The following is a 23,704-nucleotide window of genomic DNA, read 5'->3' on the forward strand; positions in this document are numbered from 1 at the left end:
CAATGAAATCAAACACCATCTTCAGTGCACATCATGACCATGACCATGAAAATAAACACAAACACAAATCCTTCACCCTTCACACATTGAACCGAAAACCCCCGACACCACACCAACACTGCACTATACAGCAGAATACTGTATAGTATTGACGTCCATGCTAACAGATCTTCTCATCTTGATCCTCCTGCCTAGCCTAAAAAGGTAAAGGTTTCCCTGTCAGTCATGTGCAACTGCAAGTAGATCAGTAGGTACCACTTCAGTGGGAAGGTAACTGTGTTCTGTGTGTCTTCAGCATTTAGCCTACTCAAAGGAGGCCCCATTTGTTCATCCTTGGTACATGCTGTAGCCCAGGGGTGTCAAACTCATGGGCTGTGGGCCGGATACATGATCACACACTGGCCACGCTCATGCCTGGTTTAAAGGAAGCGGGGCAGGAAACTTCAAGAAAGCATTCAACCTGAGCATTGAAATTCTCCTGCAATTTTTTTCTTCCCAGCCTTCGTTCCCTTGGAGGAAAGAGAGAGGTTGCTTTCAAAAACACTTCCCTCAAAAAAGAAAATTGCTCTCATGGGTGGAGTGTAACATTCTTACATTTATTTGGCAAGATGTTGGCTAAGAGGTACGTGTGAATGCCATGTCCAATCTTTTTGAATTTGCATCTTTTTCTTCATACTGAAGAGGACAATTTTTTTCAGGAGCTTTGGGAAGAATAAAGATTCTGTCCAGAGGTGATATTCAGCAGAGTAGGTCTAATTTAATGAAAAGAAGGACCAGGGATAACATGATAGCAGTGATCCAATATCTCAGGGGCTGCCCCAAAGAAGAGGGGATCAACCTATTGTCCAAAGCATCTGAAGGCAGGACAAGAAGCAAAGGATGGAAACTAATCAAGGAGAGAAGCAACCTAGAACTAAGGAGAAATTTCCTGAAAATGAGAACAATTAACCAGTGGAACAACTTGCCTCCAGAAGTTGTAAATGCTCCAATTCTGGAAGTTTTAAAGAAGTGATTGGATAACCATTTGTCTGAAATGCTATAGGGTTTCCTGCCTAAGCAGGGGGTTGGACTAGAAGACCTCCAAGGTCCCTTCCAACTGTGCTATTCTATTCTAAATATCCTGCCTTTTGCTAGGAGCTCATTTTCTCCTGCTTTTTCCAGTTCCCTGAGACATCCTTATTGCCTATCTGCACTCTCTTGTTTTTCCACTTCCCAGCTACTTGGTATTCATTTCACTTCAGCTTCTATCGGAAAGTAATTATTCATGAGAGATTTGGTTACACATTTGGCCCGTGCATAGGAAGACTTTGCTCATTGGGGCAGAGAAAGCCTTAGCAAAGTCTGTTGGCTCTTTGGCTTCTCTTCTTGGACCGGTCTCACTGCAGCTAGATGGCTGAACCCTGGAATGTCTTCGTTTTATTTTCTGCCTTTGCTTGCATCTCAACAGGTAGGCCTGCTTTTCCCTCTCTTTTTTTTAACTGCTTGGATTTTACAGGTGCAATCCAACAGGTTGGGCAAGATGGCTGACTCCCTCTTGTAACGTCTCAACAGGATTTGAGTTTCCTTCATAGTTTGCCATCATAGTTCGATTGAATTTTACAAAACGTACATCTAAAAAACAATGTAAACTCACAATCAAGAAAAAGATAAAGAGGAAAGAGAGGGAAATACAGAAAAAGAAAAATAAAAGGAAAGAAAAGAAAGGGAAACATATATATGTGTGTGTGTGTGTGTGTGTGTGTGTGTGTGTGTGTTTTCTTAAGTTTTCGTGGGTACTTACATGTATGGTATTCAGCTTTGTTCGGGTATTTTCCCACGTCATTATAGTTGTGCTTTTAAAGTTGTAGCAACATTTCGGCAGAATCTCATCTACCATCATCAGGCTTCTGCATTGTGTTCGTCTGTGAGTCAGACACACACAAAGAAGGACTTCTGATTACGTGTAATCCTCTACAATGGAGGCTCAGTTTTTGGTTACTAAATGAGGGATTTGTTAAGTGAATTTTGCCCCATTTTTAGATCTTTCTTGCCGCAGTTGTTATGTGAATCACTGAAGTTACTAAGTTAGTGACACAGTTGTTAAGTAAATCTGGCTTTCTTGCTGACTTTGCTTGTCAGAAGGTTGCAAAAAGGGAACACGTGGACATTGCAACTGTCATAAATATGCGTCAGTTGCCAAGCATCTGAATTCTGATCATGTGACCCTGGAAATGCTGCAATGGTTATAAGGCCGTAAAAACTGTCTTAATTCCCTTTTTTTCAGTGCTGTTGTAAATTTGAATGGTCACTAAATGAACTGTTGTAAGTTGAGGGTTACCTGTACTTCCTCTGAGGGTATAATAGCCGCCTCCATTCAATTCTTAGTTTAATTCGGTAATGTTGAGTTTACTTCCCTTCCAAAATCCTGAGTCAGCATAGCTCTCTATTCATCATGGATTTCATCTTAGATATGGTCTAGCACAGGGATCGCCAACCTTTTGGACCTCAGGGACCACCAAACTCATAGTTTTAAATCCCGTGGACCACTAATATGAATTTTGACTCACAGTGGCTTGCTGACGTTGGTGAGAAAACCGGTCCCATATTCCAGAGCTGCAGTAGTCACAGGACTGGCCCTTTGGTCATCCTGGAGCAGCTACTCCTCCACCCAAGTGCACCGGCCTGCCATGGACTGGAGGTCCAGGAAGACCAAAGGGCCAGTCCTGTGACTACTCCATCTCTTTGATGAGTTTTCACCCATTGCTTCTTGTCTCACCTTCTTTGTGGCAGCCTCTCAAATATTGGAACACCGCTATCATGTCACCCTTAGTCCTTCTTTTCATTAAACTAGAATCTTCTTTTCATGTTATTTAAATGCATCCACAGATGACCCAAATAGCATACAATAGAATTCCAGTAATACTTGTGAAAAAAGAAATACACATTTTTTGTTGTTGTTCTGCACAAAAGCAGTGCTTTTCAAAATTCAGCTATCTCCTCTTTTTCAAACAGCCCAGTATTTATCAAAAGGGAAAATTATCCTGACTTTAAGTCTTTTCCTCCCCCTAAAAAACTCAATCAGAGGAAAAATATAACAACATATTTGTCATTACTCTGTTTTCTGCTAATATAAGACAACCATCCCATTTTAAAGGTGAATTATTTGAGGGAAAATCTCTCATCTTTTTGTCAGGTTAATTTTCTTTTTAGAGCACAATGATTTAAGTCTTCCTTCACCAGAAGCAATAGAATTATGTTAGCTGTTTAAAGATTTGCCACTAGGAGTTCAAGATTCAAATTAGAAAACTGAAAAGAACACCTTTTCCTGCTTGCATTTTTTTTAAAAAAACAAAACCATGCAAATATATTTCATAGCACACCTGTTGAACATTTGCTTGTTTTTTGTTTTTTTGTTTTGAACTCTGGTAACTATGTTTTGACAGTTAAACAATAGAAAAGAGGACAGTTTTATAAACAGCAGATAAAATGTGCTTTTATGGGACATAGGAATCCTGAAATGTTAAAAAAAAAAAAAACAACTTCCTTGCTCTGAAATCCATAGACGTCTATGTCAATATTGCTTTGGGTGGATGAAGTGCTATTTATGTTTAATTATTTATAAAATGTCTTTGTATACTAGGAACCGTGTACAAAATAAGAATTAAGGACTTAAAACCACAACTTAGAGCAATGGTTCTCAACCTGTGGTCTGCAGATCCCTGGGGGAGCGGGAATGATGTTGTCACAGAGGATCCATGAAGGCGTGAAAAAATGTTATGATTTAAATCTTGAGTTAAGTCTTGGTTAGGGATGCCGTGGCTCAGTGGAGAAGAAGCTGAGCTTGTCGATCAGAAAGGTTGGTAATTTGGCGGTTCAAATCCCTAGTGCCGTGTAACGGAGTGAGCTGTGGTAAGACTGGGTAGCCAATAAATTTAATAAATAAATAAATTGTACCCAACAAGTTCTAAAGATTTGAGAAAGATGACTTAAGCTCTTAAGGTTTGGCAGTCAAGCCACGAAATCTTTCATTTTTCAAGGCCAATAAGGTTAATAAACACTTTTTTTTTCTTTTAAAAAATAAATCCCATACTCTAGATTAGAGGCTCAGGGATATACCTGTGTTTCCTAAGGCCCTAAATGACTGTAAATATGGTGATTGTTTTTTTAAAGGGACACAGTGGCTCAGTGGCTAAGACGCTGAGCTTGTCGATCAGAAAGATTGGTAGTTTGGCGGTTTGAATCCCTAGTGCCGCGTAATGGAGTGAGCTCCCGTTACTTGTCCCAGCTTCTGCCAACCTAGCAGTTTGAAAGCATGTAAAAAATGCAAATCGAAAAATAGGGACCACTTTGGTGGGAAGGTAACAGCGTTCCATGAGCCTTCGGTGTTTAGTCCTGCCGGCCACGTGACCACGGAGACGTCTTCGGACAGCGCTGGCTCTTCGGCTTTGTAACGGAGATGAGCACCGCCCCCTAGAGCCGGAAATGACTAGCACGTATGTGCGAGGGGAACCTTTACCTTTACCTTAAGTCTTGGTTATCCGTAGTTATCCAAAAATGGCATTTAAAGGGAATCCGTGATGGAGAAGAGATTGAGAACCACTGACTTACAGTAAGAAATCAACAATTCTATGGTCCAAAGCTCAAGTCATAGATTAAAGGCTCTCACAATTGGAAAATAATTGAAGGAAGGAAGGAAGGAAGGTCAAATTAATAGTTTGATATCTAAAGATCTATCCACCTGCTTATCTTTCAGGAAGCATTTTTATAGAGATAACCATATTGAGAAAATGAGCTTACTTGGAGCCTGACAATATGTGCGGTTCTTCTTTGCAGCCTTTGGGTCTTCCCTCCTGAGCCATGGCGGTGCAGACTGTGACAGAGAGTGCCTCATCCAGTGCCCAGAAGGACATTTGCACACTTCTGGAACTTGCCTGCCCTGCCCAGCTGGATATTTGTAAGGAAACCTGTTCTGCTGGAAGTGGTTTGCATGATTAGAATACTGTGCTAATAGAGGATAATTTTGGTAGCTCAGAGTTGGATTGTGGGGTCCTTGGTGCTCTCTGAGCTTGGTTGTTGGCTTGCAGATGTTTCATTACCCAGCTAGGCAACATCATCAGTCCTTCCTTCCTTCCTTCCTTCCTTCCTTCCTTCCTTCCTTCCTTCCTTCCTTCCTTCCTTCCTTCCTTCCTTCCTTCCTTCCTTCCTTCCTTCTATGCTCCTTCCTTCCTTTTCTCTATCTTCCTTCCTTCTTTCCGTATCTCTGTCTTCCTTCCTTCTTTCCTTTTTTCTATCGTCCTTCCTTCCTCATTCACTCCATCCATCCCCTTCCTTCTCCACACCTCCCCTCCCCTGGCTCTCTCATCTCCCCACCCCTCTCTTCTCCATGCCTCCCCTGTCTCTTCCCCCCTCTCCTCTCCTTCCTTCCTCACTCCTTCCATCCATCCCCTTCCCTCCCCTCCCATGGCCCTCCCTCCTTTCCTTCTTCACTCTCAGTCCCTTCTTCCTTCCATCCCCTCCCTTCCCCATGCCTCCCCTCCCTCCTCCCTCCCTCCCTCCCTCCCTCCCTTCCCATTATTTTTTTGGATGAAAGAGCTTAAGGATTAGAACAGAAAATAAATATGAGTCAATACTTGAAATTCACCCACGTTCCAGTTTTGATACTCAAGGTTCACAGCCAAAACACTGACATTTGGATTTTAAGATACTATTATTACAATGACGACCTTTCATATTTGCAAAGCAATTGGCAAAAAATGAACTGAATGTGAATTTACAGCCCAATAGCTCTTGGCAGCATTTTTGATAGTTTTAGAACTGGCAGGCCTGGAACACACCCTCCTGTAAGCTGTTGGTCTTTGTAGACTGAATATTGGTGGAATATTTTGTCATACATTGCTGGTAGCTAACACTAGTGTCACTGCTCAATAGCTATCGACTGTCTGATGCAACGAAGAGAATCACAGTTGATTAAGAGCAGGGACTTGATCATACATGCCAATGATCAGTAAACATAACACATATGCAAGGAAAGCAAAACAATACGTTTCTTGCTCCTCCCAAATCTTAAAGGGTGAGCAAGGTCATGGCTGTGTATTCTGGAATTCCTGATGCTAAGATGTATGATGTCTTTCGATGGTTAAATCCTTTTCTGTTGATTCCATCGGGGTGCTTATTTTATTTTTTTTAATTTTTTTTTATTTATTTACTTTGTCAAAACCCTACAATACAATAGAAATAAGAATAAACATAAGTTTAAATATAAGAAATAGGAACTAATAATTGGGGCAATAGAAAGGGACAGTAAGCACGATGGTGCACTTATGCACGCCCCTTACAGACCTCTTAGGAATGGGATGAGGTCAATAGTGGATAGTTTGAGGGTAAAGGAGTGGGGGTTAGAGGATGTAACAACAGAATCAGGGAGTGAGTTCCAGATATTGACCACTCTGTTGCTGAAATCGTACTTCCTGCAATCAAGTTTGGAGTGGTTTATATTAAGTTTATATCTGTTGTGTGCTCTTGTGTTGTTGTGGCTGAAGCTGAAATATTCATTAACTGGTAAGATGTTGTTACATATGATTTTATGTACTATGCTTAAGTCTAGTCTTAGCTGGTGTAGTTCAAGGCTGTCTAAGCCTAGAATCTCAAGTCTGGTGCTGTAGGGTATTCTGTTGCGAACAGAGGAATGTAGTACTCTTCTGGTAAAATACTTCTGGACTCGATCAATTGTATTAATGTCTGATATACAGTGCAGATTCCAGGCAGCAGAGCTGAATTCAAGTATTGGTCTAGCAAAGGTTTTGAATGCCCTAGTTTGCTTCTTGATATGGGTTTACAATACAGGTAATCCTCAACTTACAAACTCAATTGAGAATCAGAATTTGAGTTGCTAAGCAAGGCAGTTGGTTAGTGAGTCATACCCAAGGTTGCAACCTTTTTTTTTTTTGCCATGGTTATTAAGCAAATCAGTTGTTCAGTGAATCCAATTTCCCCCACTAATTTTGCGTGTCAGAAGGTCTCAAAATCACACGACCCTAGGATGCTGCAACCATCATAAATGGTTGTCATGAAGCACCTGAATTTTGATCCTGTGACCATGGGCATGCTACGATGGTCATAAGCATGAGAACTGGTCAAAAGTGGCTTTTTTCAGTGTTGTTGTAACTTCAAACAGTCACTAAATGATTTATTGTAAGGACTCCTTACAATGGGGTGAGCCATGGTTAGACTGCAGTATTGCAAGCTACTTCTGCTGACTACTGGCTGCAGTTCGGCAGTTCGATTGTTTTGTGACACTTTTGCAGTTTTCGGCAAAGTTGACTCACAGTGACCCATTACTTTACTTAATGACTGTAGTGTTTCTTTACCAACTGCCACAAGAAAGGTTGTGAAATTGGGTCAAATATGGGGATGACCCAATTTACAACTATGATGGGCAGGCTCTGTTATGGTTGTAATTTGAGGACTTCCTATGTATGTAATGAAAGGAGCGATGGATATTGCTTTTGAAGGAGTTTCCATAGATTCCATAGAAGAGCTATGGTGGTGACAGTGGTTAGAATGCAGTATTGCAGGCTACTTCTGCTGACTGCTAGCTGCCAGAAATTTGGCAGTTCAAATCTCACCAGGCTCAAGGTTGACTCAGCCTTCCATCCTTCCGAGGTTGGTAAAATGAGGACCCAGATTGTTGGGGGCAAGAGGCTGACTCTGTAAACTGCTTAGAGAGGGCTGTAAAGCACTGTGAAGTGATATATAAGTCTAAGTGCTATTGCTGTTTTCCTTCCTTCCTTCCTTCCTTCCTTCCTTCCTTCCTTCCTTCCTTCCTCCCGTCTTTCTTTCCTTCTTTCTTTCTTTCCTTCTTTCCTTCCTTCCTTCCTTCCTTCCTTCCTTCCTTCCTTCCTTCCTTCCTTCCTTCCTTCCTTCCTTCCTTCCTTCCTTCCTTCCTTCCTTCCTTTCCTTCACAGTGGTTAGAATTCAGTATTGCAGGCTAATTCTGCCAGCTGCCAGCAGTTCGATCATGACTGGCTCAAGGTTGACTCAGCCTTCCATCCTTCTGAGGTGGGTAAAAGGAGGACCCAGATTGTTGGGGGGAATAGGCTGATTCTGTAAGCCACTTAGAGGGGGCTGTAAAGCACTGTGAAGTGGTATATAAGTCTTATTGCTACCTGCAAGCAGAATTTGAGCACCGATTATCCTAAGAAGGAATCTAAGGGATACCTTAATCAATTTTCCATGTGGATAAGGAACATATCTCCCAATTGTTGGAAATGCAAAGATGCATCAGGCACATTTTTCACATGTGGTGGACTTGCAATGCTGCAAAAAAAATAATATTGGAGACTGATTCAGACATGGGTAGAACAAATGGTGGGAGAGTGTATTCCATTTAAACCAGAAATTTTTCTTCTAGGAACAATATCAGAAAGATATAGGAAGGATTTAATGTATCTAATAGTACATGTATTGATGGCGGCTAAAATAATATATGCACAATACTGGAAAAATGAAAACATACCTCCAGAAACAGAGATAATAAGAAAAATTATGGCATGTGCAGAATCAGATAGGTTAATTCTCCTTTGTTTTTTAATTCATCTAAATACTATGAAACATGGAATAAATTTTATCAATGGTTACATAGAAGAAGGCAAGGTCAGAACTATGATGATTAGAATAATTAGTAAATAATATATCCAACAAGGAGATTATAAATGATGAAATAAAATGTATATATGTATAACAATTGTAATGCCGGATGGGCTGCACCGTGTTGTATTCTTATAATTAAAATAATATGTATATATATATATATTATACATATATAAAATATAATATAATATAATATAAAAATATATATATATGTTAAAAAGGAACAGGGAAGGCACAGGTTTGGAGAAGTTGTAAGAAAATAACAAAAAAATAACCAACCATGCTTTATATAATCCAAATCACTCTTGTTCTAAATTACAGCTGCCCAGGAGGTCAAAAGACTCCACAGCGGTGCCCGATAGGCACATTCAACCAACTCACAGCTCAATCTGATGTTACGTCCTGCCAGGTAAAAGGAGAGGTTGAAGGGGACCAAATCTACCTATGCATGTAGGTGATTTAACATGTTAAGTGGACATAATTATGTGGACTGAAAAGGTTAAAGGCTAAATTGACTGCTTTGATAAAAGAAAAACACACACACAATTACTTTTTTTTCTACTTGGAAACCACTTCTGGACTTGGTGCGTGAGGTGGGAAAAAATGAAACTTTGATTTTGGGTTTTATTGATTAGATACATTTGTTGTTATAAAGATGGCTAGTTTATACTATTATGTAAAAGTAAAAAGTTGAGGTTTGATGCTATTATCTTATTCTACTGCACCAAAGGGAGTGGAGAGTCAATGCCTTTTCTTTTCCCCCCACCCTTGTTTTCTACACATTTCTCTTCTCTTTTCCTTCCCCTACTTGTTATAGATAGAAGAAGAAAGATCATTAATAAAAGTGGTCTCCAAGGGTGGGTGGGTGCACTGTAATATTTGTATTTTTTTTTCCTTTTTTTTGCATTTAGATTTATATGTATTATGTTTGTAGTATTTGTATTCAAAATAAAAAAAACATATTAATTTTAAAAAAAGAGAAATGCAGGGTTAAAAAAAATGTTATTTTCAGATTCTGGCCGCACATAAGGTAAAGTTGTTTTGATATGAGGATCCCAATGGGTCATTTGTTTGGTATATCAATCAAATAGGATGTGAGCCAGGTCTTCTATCTATGTTTATTGACAAGGAAATGGGCCTCTTCCATCCATCTGTTGGCCCTCATATCCAATTGTCAGGCTTCAAGCGTCTTCCAAGAGATGTCCACATTATAGCCAAAAAAAAAAAAAAAGGCAAGAGTTGTAAGCAGGAACAAGTGGTGTTTATTTTCCTACCAAGGTAAATATTTGGTCAGGAAATAGATTGCAGAGGACCTCATGTAGAGCGGCCAACAATGTATGACTCATGAGAAGAAATAAGAAGATCTTAGTGTTCCACCAAATGCCAACTGTTGGAGAATCAGGAACGCACCAGTGATTCCCAGCTGGACACTTGGAAATCATTGGCCTGGATGTGTTGTTGTTTTTTTCATCCTCCTCCTCAGAGGTGGTATTCAGCAGGTTCTGACCAGTTCTGGAGAACCGGTAGTGGAAATTTTGAGTAGTTTGGAGAACCGATAAATCCCACCTCTGACTGGCCCCGCCCCCATCTGTTCTCTGCCTTCCGAGTCCCAGCTGATAGGCTGGGTCTTCTTTTGTTGCCCTGCCCAGGAGAACGGAGCTGGAAAGCAGGTTAGTGGGCTGGGAAAGGAATGGGGATTTTGCAGTATCCTTCCCCTGCCATGCCCACCAACCCACACCACCAAGCCATGCCACGCCCACCAAGCCAGACCCACAGAACTGGTAGTTAAAAAAATTGAATCCCACCACTGACCCTACTCCATAAGTTAGTGACTAATGACTTCTCTTCTCTTCAACAGGCATGCCCAGATGGTTACATCAGCTTGGAAACCAGAGCTGGTTGCAGGCCATGTCCTGGGGGCTTTTGGTGCGACCCCCAGAGAGGTTGGCAAGGAGCTTGTATCCCTGGCCAATATTCACCAGAAGGAGAGGTGGACTGTCAGGAATGCCCAAAAGGATACATCTGCCCTAATGGACAAGAGAAACAAGTATGGTCATTCATTCATTCATTCATTCATTCATTCAATCATTCATTCATTCATTCATTCATTCATGACTGAATGACTGAAGTTTCTGCCGTGCAAAATTCTAACTGGAGAGTATGATTAATGACTCTTGGCTATGGATGTGTCCCATTGGAGAATATGAATTATGATACACCTAGTGGGTGGGGGAAAACCAGGGTCAAGGGTGACAATTAATGATGTGTTTCAGAGTAGGCTACACCCAGGCAGCACCGGCATGTCTACTCCTAATAAATCTTTTTTTGAGCTTGAAAATCTGGCTAGAGACTCATGATTTAAATGGAGGTAACTACCAGAGCCCTGACACATTCATTCATTCATTTTCATCTCGCCTTCATTATTTTTATAAATAATTCAAGGTGGCGGACATACCCAATACTCCTTTCTCCTCCTATTTTTCCCACAACAACAAACCCTGTGAGTTTTGTTGGTCTGAGAGAGAATGGCTGGCCCAAAGTCACTAAAAAAGCTTTCATGGCTAAGATGGAACTAGAACTCACAGTCTCCTGGTGAACGGCCCGAAATCACCCAGGTGACTTTCATACCTAAGCTGAGACTAGAACTCATCATCTCCCAGTTTCTAGCTTGGTGCCTTCTCCACTAAGCCAAACTGATATATCAGCTAGCGGTGATCGTACACAAGTTTTACATTCTCCTCTCCAAATTTCCATATATATATATTTAATTTTTGCCTTCGGTAGACAAAAGAGGTTCCGCTTTCTTTCCCAACAACATTAAACATTTTAGCTCAGGGTTTTTTAAACCCCATTATTGTCATAATATGAATAATGAGGCATGGACAATTTACAAGGAACTCATTTCCACTGGGAGTTCTCTTACGAAAGGCAAAGAGGGTATCATATCATCTCGCCCTGAAAGATGACTCCGGAGAAGCAGCTCTCCGTTTGATTATATATATAGGTAGAATTAAAGCACCTCCAGAAGACATAAATGCATCTGTAGAAACCTGGAATTGAAAAGAATAAATGTGGGATGAGTAAAGGAAACGCAGTCGATCTATTCCATCTGTAGTAAATGTTTCAAACTCACACTAGAAATCCATGAGAGAGAGAGAGAGAGAGAGAGAGAGAGAGAGAGAGAGAGAGAGAGAGAGAGAGAGAGAGAGAATGTGTGGGCAGGCACACATGTTATGTTTGTCTTTGTAATGGCCATCCCATGTCTGTGTGCAAGGCCCAGCCTGGTTTTGAAACATTCATGATACGTAGGTAGATTTATAGATGTGTGTTGTGTACGTGCAACAAGAGTGCATGTACATTTTAGTATTTATTTGATTTGTCAATCACTTACAAGATACAGGTATAAGAATAAACATAGTTTTGAATACACGAGATAGATACTTATAAGAAAAATAAAAAGAAACAATAGGACAGGGACAGTAGGCACGATTGGTGCACTTATGCATGCCCCCTACAGTCCTCTTCGGAAGGGGGTGAGGTCAATAGTAGATAGCCTAGGTTAAAGTTTTTGGGGTTTGGGGAAGAAACCACAGAGTCAGGTAGAGTATTCCAAACATTGACCACTCTGTTGCTGAAGTCATATTTTCTGCAGTCAAGTTCGGTTTGGTTAACCTTGAGTTTGTATCTATTGTGTGCTCTTGTATTGTTATGATTGAAGCTGAAGTATTCATTTGCAGGTAGGACATTGCAATGTATGATTTTATATATTATATTTAGATCGGACCGGAGGCAGCGTAATTCTAGCTTTTCTAGAATTTCAAGTCTGGTGGCATAAGGTATTCTGCAATGAGTAGAGGAGCGGAGAACTCTTCTTGTGAAATATTTCTAGACTTTTTCAATTGTGTATATATTTTTCAATATATGCACAGACTCACACACGCAATCCAAGAAACAGCATTAGAGAAGACATGGGGATATTACCAGAGTCTGATATCTGAACACCAAATTTTTGCGTAGGGAAAAATTGTTCATAACCAGTGAAGTACTGAATGAAACACACATTGGTTGGGTAGTCACGAAGCTGAGCAAACCTTTGACATGTGAGCAGCACATGTATGCATGACTCTGTACATACATGTACAAGGTCTTATGTCAGTTATGGTGATCTCTAGGTAATGTGTGTACATATTCACACATGTACACCCACATGCATGCATGCACACGTGATTGTGGATGAGCACATTTCCTCTGTTGTCTCCCTCTAGCGTTGTCTTGGAGGTCACGAACCTGATGCCAGCCACACATCTTGTGTTCCCTGTTTCCTGGGTTTTTTCTCCACTGAGGGATCTCTGGAATGCCAGCCCTGTCTAGCAGGTAAGCTGACATCTTGGGCATCCCCATCAAGAACTAGGTAACTATGGCCTTCCTAAAGTGGGAGTAGAACTCACAGTCTCCTGGTGATTTGACCAAAGTCATCCAGCTGGCTTTCATGCCTAAAGTGGGACTAGAAATTATTGTCTCCTGGTAATCAGCCCAAAGTCACCCAGCTGGCTTTCATGCCTAAGGTGGGGCTAGAACTCACAGTCTCCTGGTGATTTGCCCAAAGTCACCCAGCTGTCTTTCATGCCTAAGGTGGGACTAGAACTCACCATCTACTGGTAATCAGCCCAAAGTCACCCAGCTATCTTTCATACCTAAGGTGGAACTAGAACTCACAGTCTCCTAGTGATCAGCTCAAAGTCACCTAGCTCTCTTTCATGTCTAAGGTGGAACTAGAACTCACAGTCTCCTGGTGATCAGCTCAGAGTCACCCAGCTGTCTTTCATACCTAAGGTGGAACTAGAACTCAGTCTCCTGGTGATCAGCTCAAAGTCACCAGCTGTCTTTCATGCCTAAGTTAGGACTAGAACTCACAATCTCCTGGTGATCAGCTCAAAGACACGCAGATGTCTTTCATGCCTAAAGTGGATTAGAACTCACCATCTCCTGGTTTCTAGCCTGATACCTTAACCAGTAGACCAAACTTTTTCTTAAATTCAACTCTTACCATCTGGAACTCTTGGCCAAGATTTTCCCCACCACTATGTCATAGCTCTGTATTCCACAACAAAAATTGACCTCAGGTTTTATGTAAATAGTGCAAACTTAACTGTTTTGATTTGGGGAACGTCAGGGAGGGAAGGAGGAGGCAAGATCCTTCCTGAATTGGGAGAGAAGGGTTGAATAAATTTAGATTCTTTTTCAGTCACACGTTTCTAGGATTCAAAGCAACTTGCCAGATCAATATTTAAGGCTTTGGGAAACTGGGAAACAATGTCGGGAAGATTAAATGCGCTCCACCAGTACCTAAGTTAATTCTCAATTGTCCTTTATAAGCCATTGAAAGAGCTGCTGGCTCTTAACTACCATGGACTTTGCCTGCTGAGTATTCTCCAGAAGTCTTCATAATCCTATCCTCAGGATATCACTAGCCTATCTTTGTGGGAATGAGAAGGGTATTGCCAATTCATCACCACAACATTACCGCTGAACCAACTTTGACAGGAGAATGAGCCAGGGTAGACTCAGGCCTTTTGTTGGTTTTTCTTTCTTTCTTTCTTTATTCTTTTCTTTTTAAAAAAGAAACAATTGCTTTTAAGAATTATGGAAGCGTAGAACATTATTAGAGATGATTAATTGGCTGTAATGGCTCAGAAAATTATGAGGAAAGACAATCAGCAAACACCCCAGGCCTCTTGGTTTTGCACGGTTTCTCCTGCCATAAAATTGGGTTGGAAAGGAATCAAGGATTTGGGGGGGAAAAGAAAGAAAGAAAATTCTTATGAAGATCCCTCTTTGCTGTTTCTCTGAAAATGGGATAAACTTGAAGAAAACCTGTGAAAATAATTGGAATGTTTCTTCCCCCCCTCCCCAAAAAAAACCCTTAGGAGAAAAATTGAAAAGATGTGTCTTTTTCTTCTAAGACTTTTTTCTTTAAAAAGTCCAAGGTAGATCGACAATTTGGTTTAAATCAATGAGTTTCCTGTGGGATCTATCTATTCCAGGTTGTTACGTATCATAGACATAATTGTGCAGATTTTTGTGGGGCAAAATTTAGATAGCGATCTACCACTACTTTCTTCTTGGATGTTTTCAACTTTCTTTGGGCGAACCTGCAACCCGGTGTTCCTGAGTACAGATTAACAGAGTTGGAAGGGATCTTGTAGGTCATCTAGTCCAACCCCCTACCCAAGCAGGAGAGCATACACCATTTTTGACAAATGGCAGTCCAATCTCCTCTTGAAAGTCTCAAGTGATGAAGCTCCCACAACGTCCAAAGGCAACTTCTGTTCCATTGGTTGATTGTTCTCACTGTCAGAAAATTTCTCCTTATTTCCAGGTTGAATCTCCCCTTGTTCAGTTTCCATCCATTATTCTTTGTATGGCCTTTGGGTGCCTTGGAAAATAGCTTGACCCCCTCCTCCTCTCTGTGGCAGCCCCTCAAATATTGGAAGACTGCTATCCTGTCTCCCCTGGTCCTTCTCTTCACTAGACTAGCCAGGCCCAGTTCCTGCAACCGTTCTTCATACGCCTTAGTCTCCAGTCCCCTAATCATCCTGGTTGCTCTTCTCTGCATTTTTCCTGGATGTTTCCTATCCAAGTATTCTAATCAGCCTAACCTTGCTTAAGCTTCCAAATCCAAAGAGAGGAGGAAGGGGTCAAGCTATTTTTCAAAGCACCTGAAGGACAGACAAGGAATAATGGATGGAAACTGAACAAGGAGAGATTCAACCTGGAAATAAGGAGAAATTTTCTGACACTGAGAACAATCCACCAAACGGAACAGAAGTTGCTTTCAGAAGTTGTGAGAGCTTCATCCCTGGAAGCTTTCAAGAAGAGACTGGACTGCCATCTGTCAGAAATGGTGTAGGGTCTCCTGCTTAGGTGGCGGATTGGACTAGATGACCTACAAGGTCCCTTCCAACTCTGTTAATCTGTACAATGTCTGTACAAATCCAGACAAGATCACCAATGTCCAAGGTTTAGGACTAAAGCTCCTTGTTAACACCAGGCTCATCTCTTGTTTAAGACCTGCTGTTCCAGTGGAAACTGGAGCACATCCTGAGTAATTCAGATACTTTCCACTGAGCCTGGTAACTGGATCCCTGTGCCTATAATGAGAATCCTCTTAATTAAATTAGGAAGTTATCCTGTATGTTGGGTGTCGTGATATCACAAGGTAAAAGGCCAACTAGAATAACCACCAATGAAAAGCTTTTGAGCAGTCAGACAGGGCAACCCAAACTCATTGGTAGCCTCTCATTGCAATGAACTAGGACAGGGGTCACCAACCTTTTGGACCTCAGGGACCACAAAACTCATTAATTTTAAATCCTGCAGACCAGAGACCCTGGGAAAATCCTGAAAAAAACTCTGCAGGAAAATTCCCCATCCCGTTTTCCTACCAATCGATTATTCTTTACTTGGGATCGCAGGATACCATCTCCAGCTCTGTTCTCGGAGAGAGAGAGAGAGAGGGAAAGAGGGAGAGAGAGAGAGACTTTTGGCTTCATGCAAAAGCAGCAGAAGTCTTTCTTTCTCTCCCCCAAACTCCGCCAGAAATGAGTCTTTGTGAGACCTGTTGTGCCGGCGCCTTAACATTAGAGAAGAACATTAGAGCAGGGAAGAATAGTCTTGCCTCAGATTTATTTATTTAATTTCTATAGCCAGTCATCTCAATCCAGTGACTCTGGGCAGTGAATCATTCTAAAAAAATTAAAACAGTTAAAATAGTACAAAAATATACATATAAATACACAATTAGAATACAATATACCGTATAAGGCAAAGTTTCTTAACCTAGGCAGATAAGATATGAGAGGGAGGAGGGAGGACAAGCAGAAGGAAGGATGGAAGGAAGGAAGGAAATTAAATGGTATAGGGTTTTCTGCCAAAGCACGGGGCTGGACTAGAAGACCTCCAAGATCCCTTCCAACTCTGTTAGTCTGTTCTATTCTAAACGCACGCAATTAGAAAGTTAGAAATGTAGAAGAAAGCCAGCTAAGTGTTCTCTCCAGCAAAACTTCTCATTTAGGCAAGTTACTTTCCTGAGTGAGTTCCCATCAGCACTAATCAATGCTTATTAATCAATATTAATAATGTCTTTGTCTTTATTGATTGTACCAACTGACTTGCAATCACACCGTTGCCATAGTAACGCACATTCTGAGCTCCTTAACTTGTTTGTTTGCTTTTGCAGGGCATTATTGTCCTAATTTTGGAACTGTTCAGCCAGTCCCTTGTCCCCCTGGCTCTTGGGCTGAGGCTCCCAGACAAATCAAGTGCCAAAGAGATAACCAAACTTCTTGTTGTCCAGACAACATGGCCGAGATGTTGTTTGCTTGGAAGTCTCTTCACTCTGCTGTGGATCTACAAAGCCAACTCTGTCCTTCAGGTTCAACTTTTGCATTTGTTTGTGTTGTGCTGGTTTGTTTTATCTACTCATTGTTTGGGGACTCAAAATCTCCTTTTACATCACAGAGAGAGTGAAATTCGGGCCAAGTTAATTTAATTTTTGAAGCTGTTTGTCAAAACAATTGAAGTTTGGAAGTGAGAATGTTCTAGGTGGTGTCGAACAAACCGTGGAAGCCATTCCAACCACAAGTCCATCTGACACTTTTGCTATCTGAAGACGCCAACTATTCTATCAATCATTTAATACAAATTACTTCATATTTGGGACTTCATATTTTTATACATCCAGAAATTAAAATATCAATTTATTTCGAGATTCAGATGCAGAACCAGCACTTGCATCTGACATAGTTTTGGATTTCTTCCAACTTGTTCCTTGCCACTTAGCCCAAAATTTACGCTACTTGCTATAGCCATTGTCCCCTACTTCTACATCCATATGAACCTGACAGCTCATTTCATAATCAGATCCCTTAAAAGTACTGCAATTGTTCTTTTGACACATGATAAACATTATTAGTTATTATTTTCCTCTCTTAATATCATGTATGACCCTAATAGATTGGGATCATTTGTGGTACAGTATCCTGCATGGCCAACTCACCATGGCCAACTCATCTTGGCTATCTCATCACAGGGCAACTCACTGCAGGACAAGAGTTAAAACTAATACCGAAGAAATGGTAGAATAGAATCATTAAAAGAAAAGGATGCAAAAGGAGGGACAGAATTAAATGTGAATGACAAATATTAAAATATTTTTCTTTATTTTAAATAATTAAATAGAATGGTTAAATTGTTTTGTGAGTTGTCTCTCAGTGAGTTGGCCGTGGCGAGTTGTCCTTCGTAAAGTTGCCTATGGTGAGTTGGCTGTGGCGAGTTGGCCGCAGTGAGTTGGTTATGGCAAGTTGTTCCATCCCTGACCTAAGAAGACCCATACCATCTAAAGTAGCAATGTGGATATCTAAATATCTGGCTGATCCTTCAGTTCAGTTTTTCTCAAGAGGAATTTTAACCCAATATCATTCTGCGAGTCTCAACTGGTGCAACCAAACCCAAAGGTCTCCAACTTGGAAATAGTCATCTTCTCTAGAAGAATAACCTGACCTGACAAAGGAATGCTATTGAAGGGACATTGAAAGATGAATCTCATCTTGCAGGTTATTTTCATAGTCCTGGACTGACTACAGCTCCATGCCCCAGGGGAAGTTTTGAACCCAGAAATAAATTCCTGAAGCTCAGCAACAGATCTTCATACTTTCCAGGTGTGTATCTGTCTTTTGTACAATAGGGGAAACTGATTCTAAATCAGATTGATAATTAGGTTCTTCCACAAAGGTGACAGTTATAGCATTTATTTTTTACCCTGTGGCATAAAGTAACCAAGGAAAATTCCTAGAAATGTGTGTGGGAAGACTGTTGAGAATTATTAGTGTGTCCGTAAGTATGTGTGTGCATGCATGTGTTTGTATCTATATACACATATCATAATATGGGTAGAATCATAAACATGTCTATAGAGAGAATTGAGTGATGGATTTCTTGAAAGTCACTGGTATTTTACAAGAAAATCCAAGAGCAGATTTCATGCAAACAGGTAGAATGTAGCAGTAACTGTGAGAAGGATCTTGGAGTCTTTGTGGACAACCAATTGAGCCAACAGTATGCAACGACAGCCACAAAAGTCAATGCAATCCTAAATTGCATTAACAGAGGGATACAATCAAGATCACGTGAGGTACTAATACAACTCTATAAAGCCTAAGTAAGGCCACACCTAGAATACTGAATCCAGTTTTGGTCACCACACTATAAAAAAGATGTGGAGACACTAGAAAGAGTGCAGAGAAGAGCAACAAATATGATTAGGAGACTGGAGACTAAAACATATGAAGAACAGTTGCAGGAACTGGGCATGGCTAGTCTAATGAAGAGAAGGACCAGCCATCTTCCAATACTTGAGGGGCTGCCCCATAGAGGAAGGGGTCAACCTATTTTCCAAGGTACCTGAGAGCCAGACAAGGAATAATGGATGGGACTGATCAAGGAGAGATTCAACTTAGAAAGGAGTAGACAGTTGTGGGAGCTTCATCACTGGAAGCTTTCAAGAAGAGACTGGATTGCCATCTGTCGGAAACGGTGTAGGGTCTCCTGCTTGGGCGGGGGATTGGACTAGATGACCTACAAGGTCCCTTCCAACTCTATTATTCTGTTAAAGATAACTCAACACATCCAAAGTTGTATAGAACAAATTGTGTTGGATAATTGCCTTCTGCTTCAGAAGAACCAAAGCAGGATAGAAAGTTACAATAATCTTTGGGTTAGGTGATCCTACATTTTCAACAGAACTCTTCTCTTAAAACATAAGCATCATTAGAACTATACACAGATCTAATACAACCTAGTAATTGTTCAGTTCTTACCCAATATGATTTCTTTAAAAATGTATTCTGGACATCTCTTATTAGTTGGGTTGATCCTTTCTTGGCTAGAAAATTGCTGTCCAGATTTCATATATAATAGTTCCTTTCTGGTTTTATTGGCAAGATTGTTGTAGTAGACACGTTAAGGACATTCTCCACCTTTTTCATATATAAGCATTGGCTATTAGCAATGTCAGGGATGGGGTTAGCCTAACCATGAATGGGGCAGCTGTTTCAAAAGATGCATGAGAACAGAAGCTACCCTGAAGTTAAAAGATATGGCTTTGAAGTTTCTACTTTAAAAACCTGGAAAACAGAGACTTTTCTTGGATGGTGAAGTGTGGGTTACTTGAACGCCTGAAAAAGAATCCTAACAAGGGAATTATTGCCATTTCAAACTTCTGGAGTCAAGTGTTTGAAGGAATTATAGATTTTTTTAAAAACCGGTTCTGTGAGCATGGCTTAGTTGATGGGCATGGCTTGGTGGTCATGTGACTACCTGGGTGTGGCCAACTCAATATCACTCACATCGAGGCACGCATCTCCTTGCCTGGCCTCTCATGACTGTGGGAATGCTGCAACAGTCACAAGTGTGAAAATCGTCATAAGTCACTTTTTTCAGTGCCATTTTAACTTTGAATGGTCACTCCACACAAGCAAAGTACCAGAAAAGGAGGGGAAAAAAATTCCAGAGAAGTTCCAGAGACAAGAAGTCTAGTTCTGCCAAGAATGTAAAAAGGGTTAACGGAGAGGCAGTTTCTGTAAGCAACACCAGAATGTTTCCTTCCTGCCTTCCTTACAGGATTAGGCCAGTAATTTCTTCTAACAACCGGTTCTCCGAACTGCTTAGAATGTTAACAACCGGTTTTAGCAAATAGCTGTGAACCAGTAGAATCCCACCCCTGAATTATAGCATATTTTGAATTGGTTCAAACACAAAGCATATTTTTGCCTTCCAGAATAAATTGCGAATAGTCTTTTCACAATCATAATATCATTTGGATAAACATTTGCCATTGGTTCTGACATTGGTTTCTAGCAAGTAACCCCTTACAAGTTTTTTTTTAAAGAACGGAGATTTTTTTTCTCCATCACTGAAATTCAGAGTAACCAATCTCCTCCCCCAAAGAGATCAAATAATTACAGGAAAAATAAAGCAATGTGTGAATATTTTCCAGAAGGTTTTCATTTGCAGCTCTAGAAAATATAAAAAATGTCAGACTCTCCATATCTGTTTTTATCTTTAAAAATAAACAAATCGCAGCTACATATGTTCTTTAAACATTCTAAATCTCCACCCCTCCTTTTTTTCTTTTCTTTTAATTGACCTTCTGGATTAGTCGTCATTATTTACGGAGCAACATTTTTAGACCTGGTGTTGTAATGAGCGTGGAATTCTATTCGATGGAGGGATTTTTTTGAAAATTAACAAGTAATGGGGCACAAACTCAATTAAAAAAAAAAAGAATATATGAGGGTGGCATGGTTCATCAGTTGCTCTTGCCTCATTTCTTTGGATAATTGTTATTTGTCTTTAATTATGCCCCTTCCCCCAGCACATTTGTGAGTGGAATAAAAATATGATTGTTTTTCTAGTGAAGCAAATCATATTATATATATATAACAAGGATGCTTTGTGGACTGCTACCCAAATCCTTGCACAGCCCATCAGCTTTGGAGCTGAATGAGGAGAGATAGGGGTGATGCTGAAGGATCTGGCTGAAAGAATGTTTTGCGAAACTGCTCGTGTAAATTGAACCAACAGCCTAAGCATCCCTTACAGCAGGGGTCTCCAACCTTGGCAAGTTTAAGCCTGGAGGACTTCAACTCCCAGAATTCCCCAGCCAGCTTTGGCTTAAACTTGCCAAGGTTGGAGACCCCTGCCTTACAGAGGCTGAACCCCTATTTCTCCTTTTGTGTTCTTTCAATTACCCTTCACATTGATTTGTGTAGGATGACATAATAAAAATGGAATGGAGGGTGGGAAGTGGGGAGTGGAAAATGGGATGGGATGGAGTGGAGTGTACTAGACTAGAGAACAGAGTAGAGTAGAGTAGAGTAGAGTAGAGTAGAGTAGAGTAGAGTAGAGTAGAGTAGAGTAGAGTAGAGTAGATTGGACTGGACTGGACTGGAATAGAGAATGGAATGGAATGGAATAGAATAGAATAGAATAGAATAGAATAGAATAGAATAGAATAGAATAGAATAGAATAGAATAGAACAGAACAGAACATGGAATGAAGAGAAGAGAAGAGAAGAATAGAGTAGAGTAGAGTAGAGTAGAGTAGAGTAGAGTAGAGTAGAGTAGAGTAGAGTAGAGTAGAGTAGAGTAGAGTAGAGTAGAGTAGAGCAGAGCAGAGCAGAGCAGAGTAGGACAATGAATGGAATGGAATGGAAGCTAGACTGGGAAATTAGAAGCAATAACGCAACATTTTGAAAGAAGGCCATAACAACATGCTTCTGCCCAGCTGCCAAGAGAACTACGTGGAGTTGTTCATAAGACATCGGGATTTGGGTTCAACCCTAAGGATATTTTATCCTTTTCTAGCTTGCCTCCTGCTTGCAGATTCAATGTCCATGGTTCCTATCAAGTCGGTTGGTTGGTTGATTGGCTGATTATGTGCCATCAAGTCATTTACAACTCCTAGAGGCCACTTAGATAAAGCACAGAAATAAATACTGTGTGACTGTTATTCCTTTTGATCTAATTGTCTTCTGGATCTCTTTCAATGCTTTATCCAGCTCTGCTTTCCACCATAACTCCATGCCTTGATGTCTCAATAACCCTGCAGGTCATTTTTCATAGCTCTGGAGGGGACATCTTTTGCACAGCAAGTGCATGTCATAAATCAAGGGAGCTGCATCTCTCACTTGTGCAGAATTAATGTAGATATGACATCACGTCCTCTGGTTCTCCTGTTATCTGGGGAGTCTTGCCTTCTGTTGCCCTTTGCAACCGGCATGACTATCCAAGCGATGCCTAGATGATCACAGATTCCCTCCAGGTTTTGATAAAATAGGGAGCTGAGAACAGCAGAGATGTGGGAGAACCTCTGCTGGGTGACAGTCACAAATGTTTTACGCGCAGAGAAGTCCCAGTTTCTGCCTTCTTCAATTCTGGTTTAAAAGATCATATAGCTGTTTACAGAAATCTCCCTTTATTGGATCAGCTATCCCAAAGACCCACTACCTGTCCCAGAAGCTGTATTTATTTATTTATTTATTTAATTTATTCATTCTGTCAAATGCTTACAATATAATATAAATAAAAATAAACATAAGTTTAAATATAAGAAATAGGAACTAATAAATGGGGACAATAGGACAGGGACGGTAGGCACGATTGTGTACTTATGCACGCCCCTTACAGACCTTTTAGGAATGGGGTGAGGTCAACAGAGGTTAGTTTGAGGGTAAAGGAGTGGGGGTTTGAGCAGGTGACAACAGAATCAGGTAGTGAGTTCCAGACATTGACCACTTTGTTGCTGAAATCGTACTTCCTGCAATCAAGGAATATTCTCGAGGAAGACAGAATAGAAATACTTTAGTGTACATAATTGTTTTTTTTTAAAAAAAAAAACCTTTCTCTGGGTATGGGATAGCTGGAGCTTTCGATTCGACAAATCTAGAGAGTACGAGGCTGGGAAAATCGGATCAATGGTTTGATATTGAGTAAGGAAGCTTCTTATATCGTTCAATTCAAGTACACAACCCAGATAAAGCTGCGTCTTGATGTTTAGACAACTGAGTGGATTTGGGAGAAGAGGATTTCTCTTGTATTTTAGAAGGACTACTAATCCACCCAGCAGATTTAAATTCTTTCTCTTAAGGCTTGTAGTATGGAGAAAATAAGCATAGCTGCTGGAGAACTTCAATTTCTCAAGGGCATTAACCAGCATTTAAACTATGCCTTTCGGTTTAATTTGCATATATATTTTCTCCCTCCCTTCTTTCTCTATGGGATGTGCTGGGGAGGTTAATCAATCAGAATAGAGCTGGAAGGGACCTTGGAGGTCCTCTAATCCAACCCCCTGCTCAAGCAGGAGACACTATGCCATTTCAGATAGGTGGTTGCCCATTTTTTTTCTTGAAAACCTCCAGGGAGGAAGCACCCACAACTTCTGGTGGCAAGCTGTTCCACTGGTTCACATTGCAGATTTTTAATGCATTGGTCTTTGCCTTTGGGGGGCACTTTATGG

At 40.6% G+C, this 23,704-nt stretch overlaps 1 protein-coding gene across 1 annotated transcript in view; it reads left to right on the forward strand.

Annotated features, from left to right (window-relative positions):
* Positions 1 to 608: 608 nt before the first annotated feature.
* The window catches only part of LOC113419326 (uncharacterized), a 132,889-nt gene continuing 109,793 nt past the window's right edge, over positions 609 to 23,704 (forward strand). Inside the window, exons 1-7 of the mRNA XM_087969823.1 lie at positions 609 to 622; positions 1,217 to 1,254; positions 4,813 to 4,933; positions 8,950 to 9,037; positions 10,487 to 10,675; positions 12,894 to 13,002; positions 18,243 to 18,349. Coding sequence (XP_087825949.1) covers positions 609 to 622; positions 1,217 to 1,254; positions 4,813 to 4,933; positions 8,950 to 9,037; positions 10,487 to 10,675; positions 12,894 to 13,002; positions 18,243 to 18,349 — 666 coding nt within the window. The remainder of the gene's footprint in view (positions 623 to 1,216; positions 1,255 to 4,812; positions 4,934 to 8,949; positions 9,038 to 10,486; positions 10,676 to 12,893; positions 13,003 to 18,242; positions 18,350 to 23,704) is intronic.

This window comes from Notechis scutatus, chromosome 7 (assembly GCF_049901735.1).
Source record: "Notechis scutatus isolate UNSWTSFEM ecotype Mainland chromosome 7, rNotScu1.2, whole genome shotgun sequence".
In the NCBI taxonomy this organism is placed as follows: domain Eukaryota; kingdom Metazoa; phylum Chordata; class Lepidosauria; order Squamata; family Elapidae; genus Notechis; species Notechis scutatus.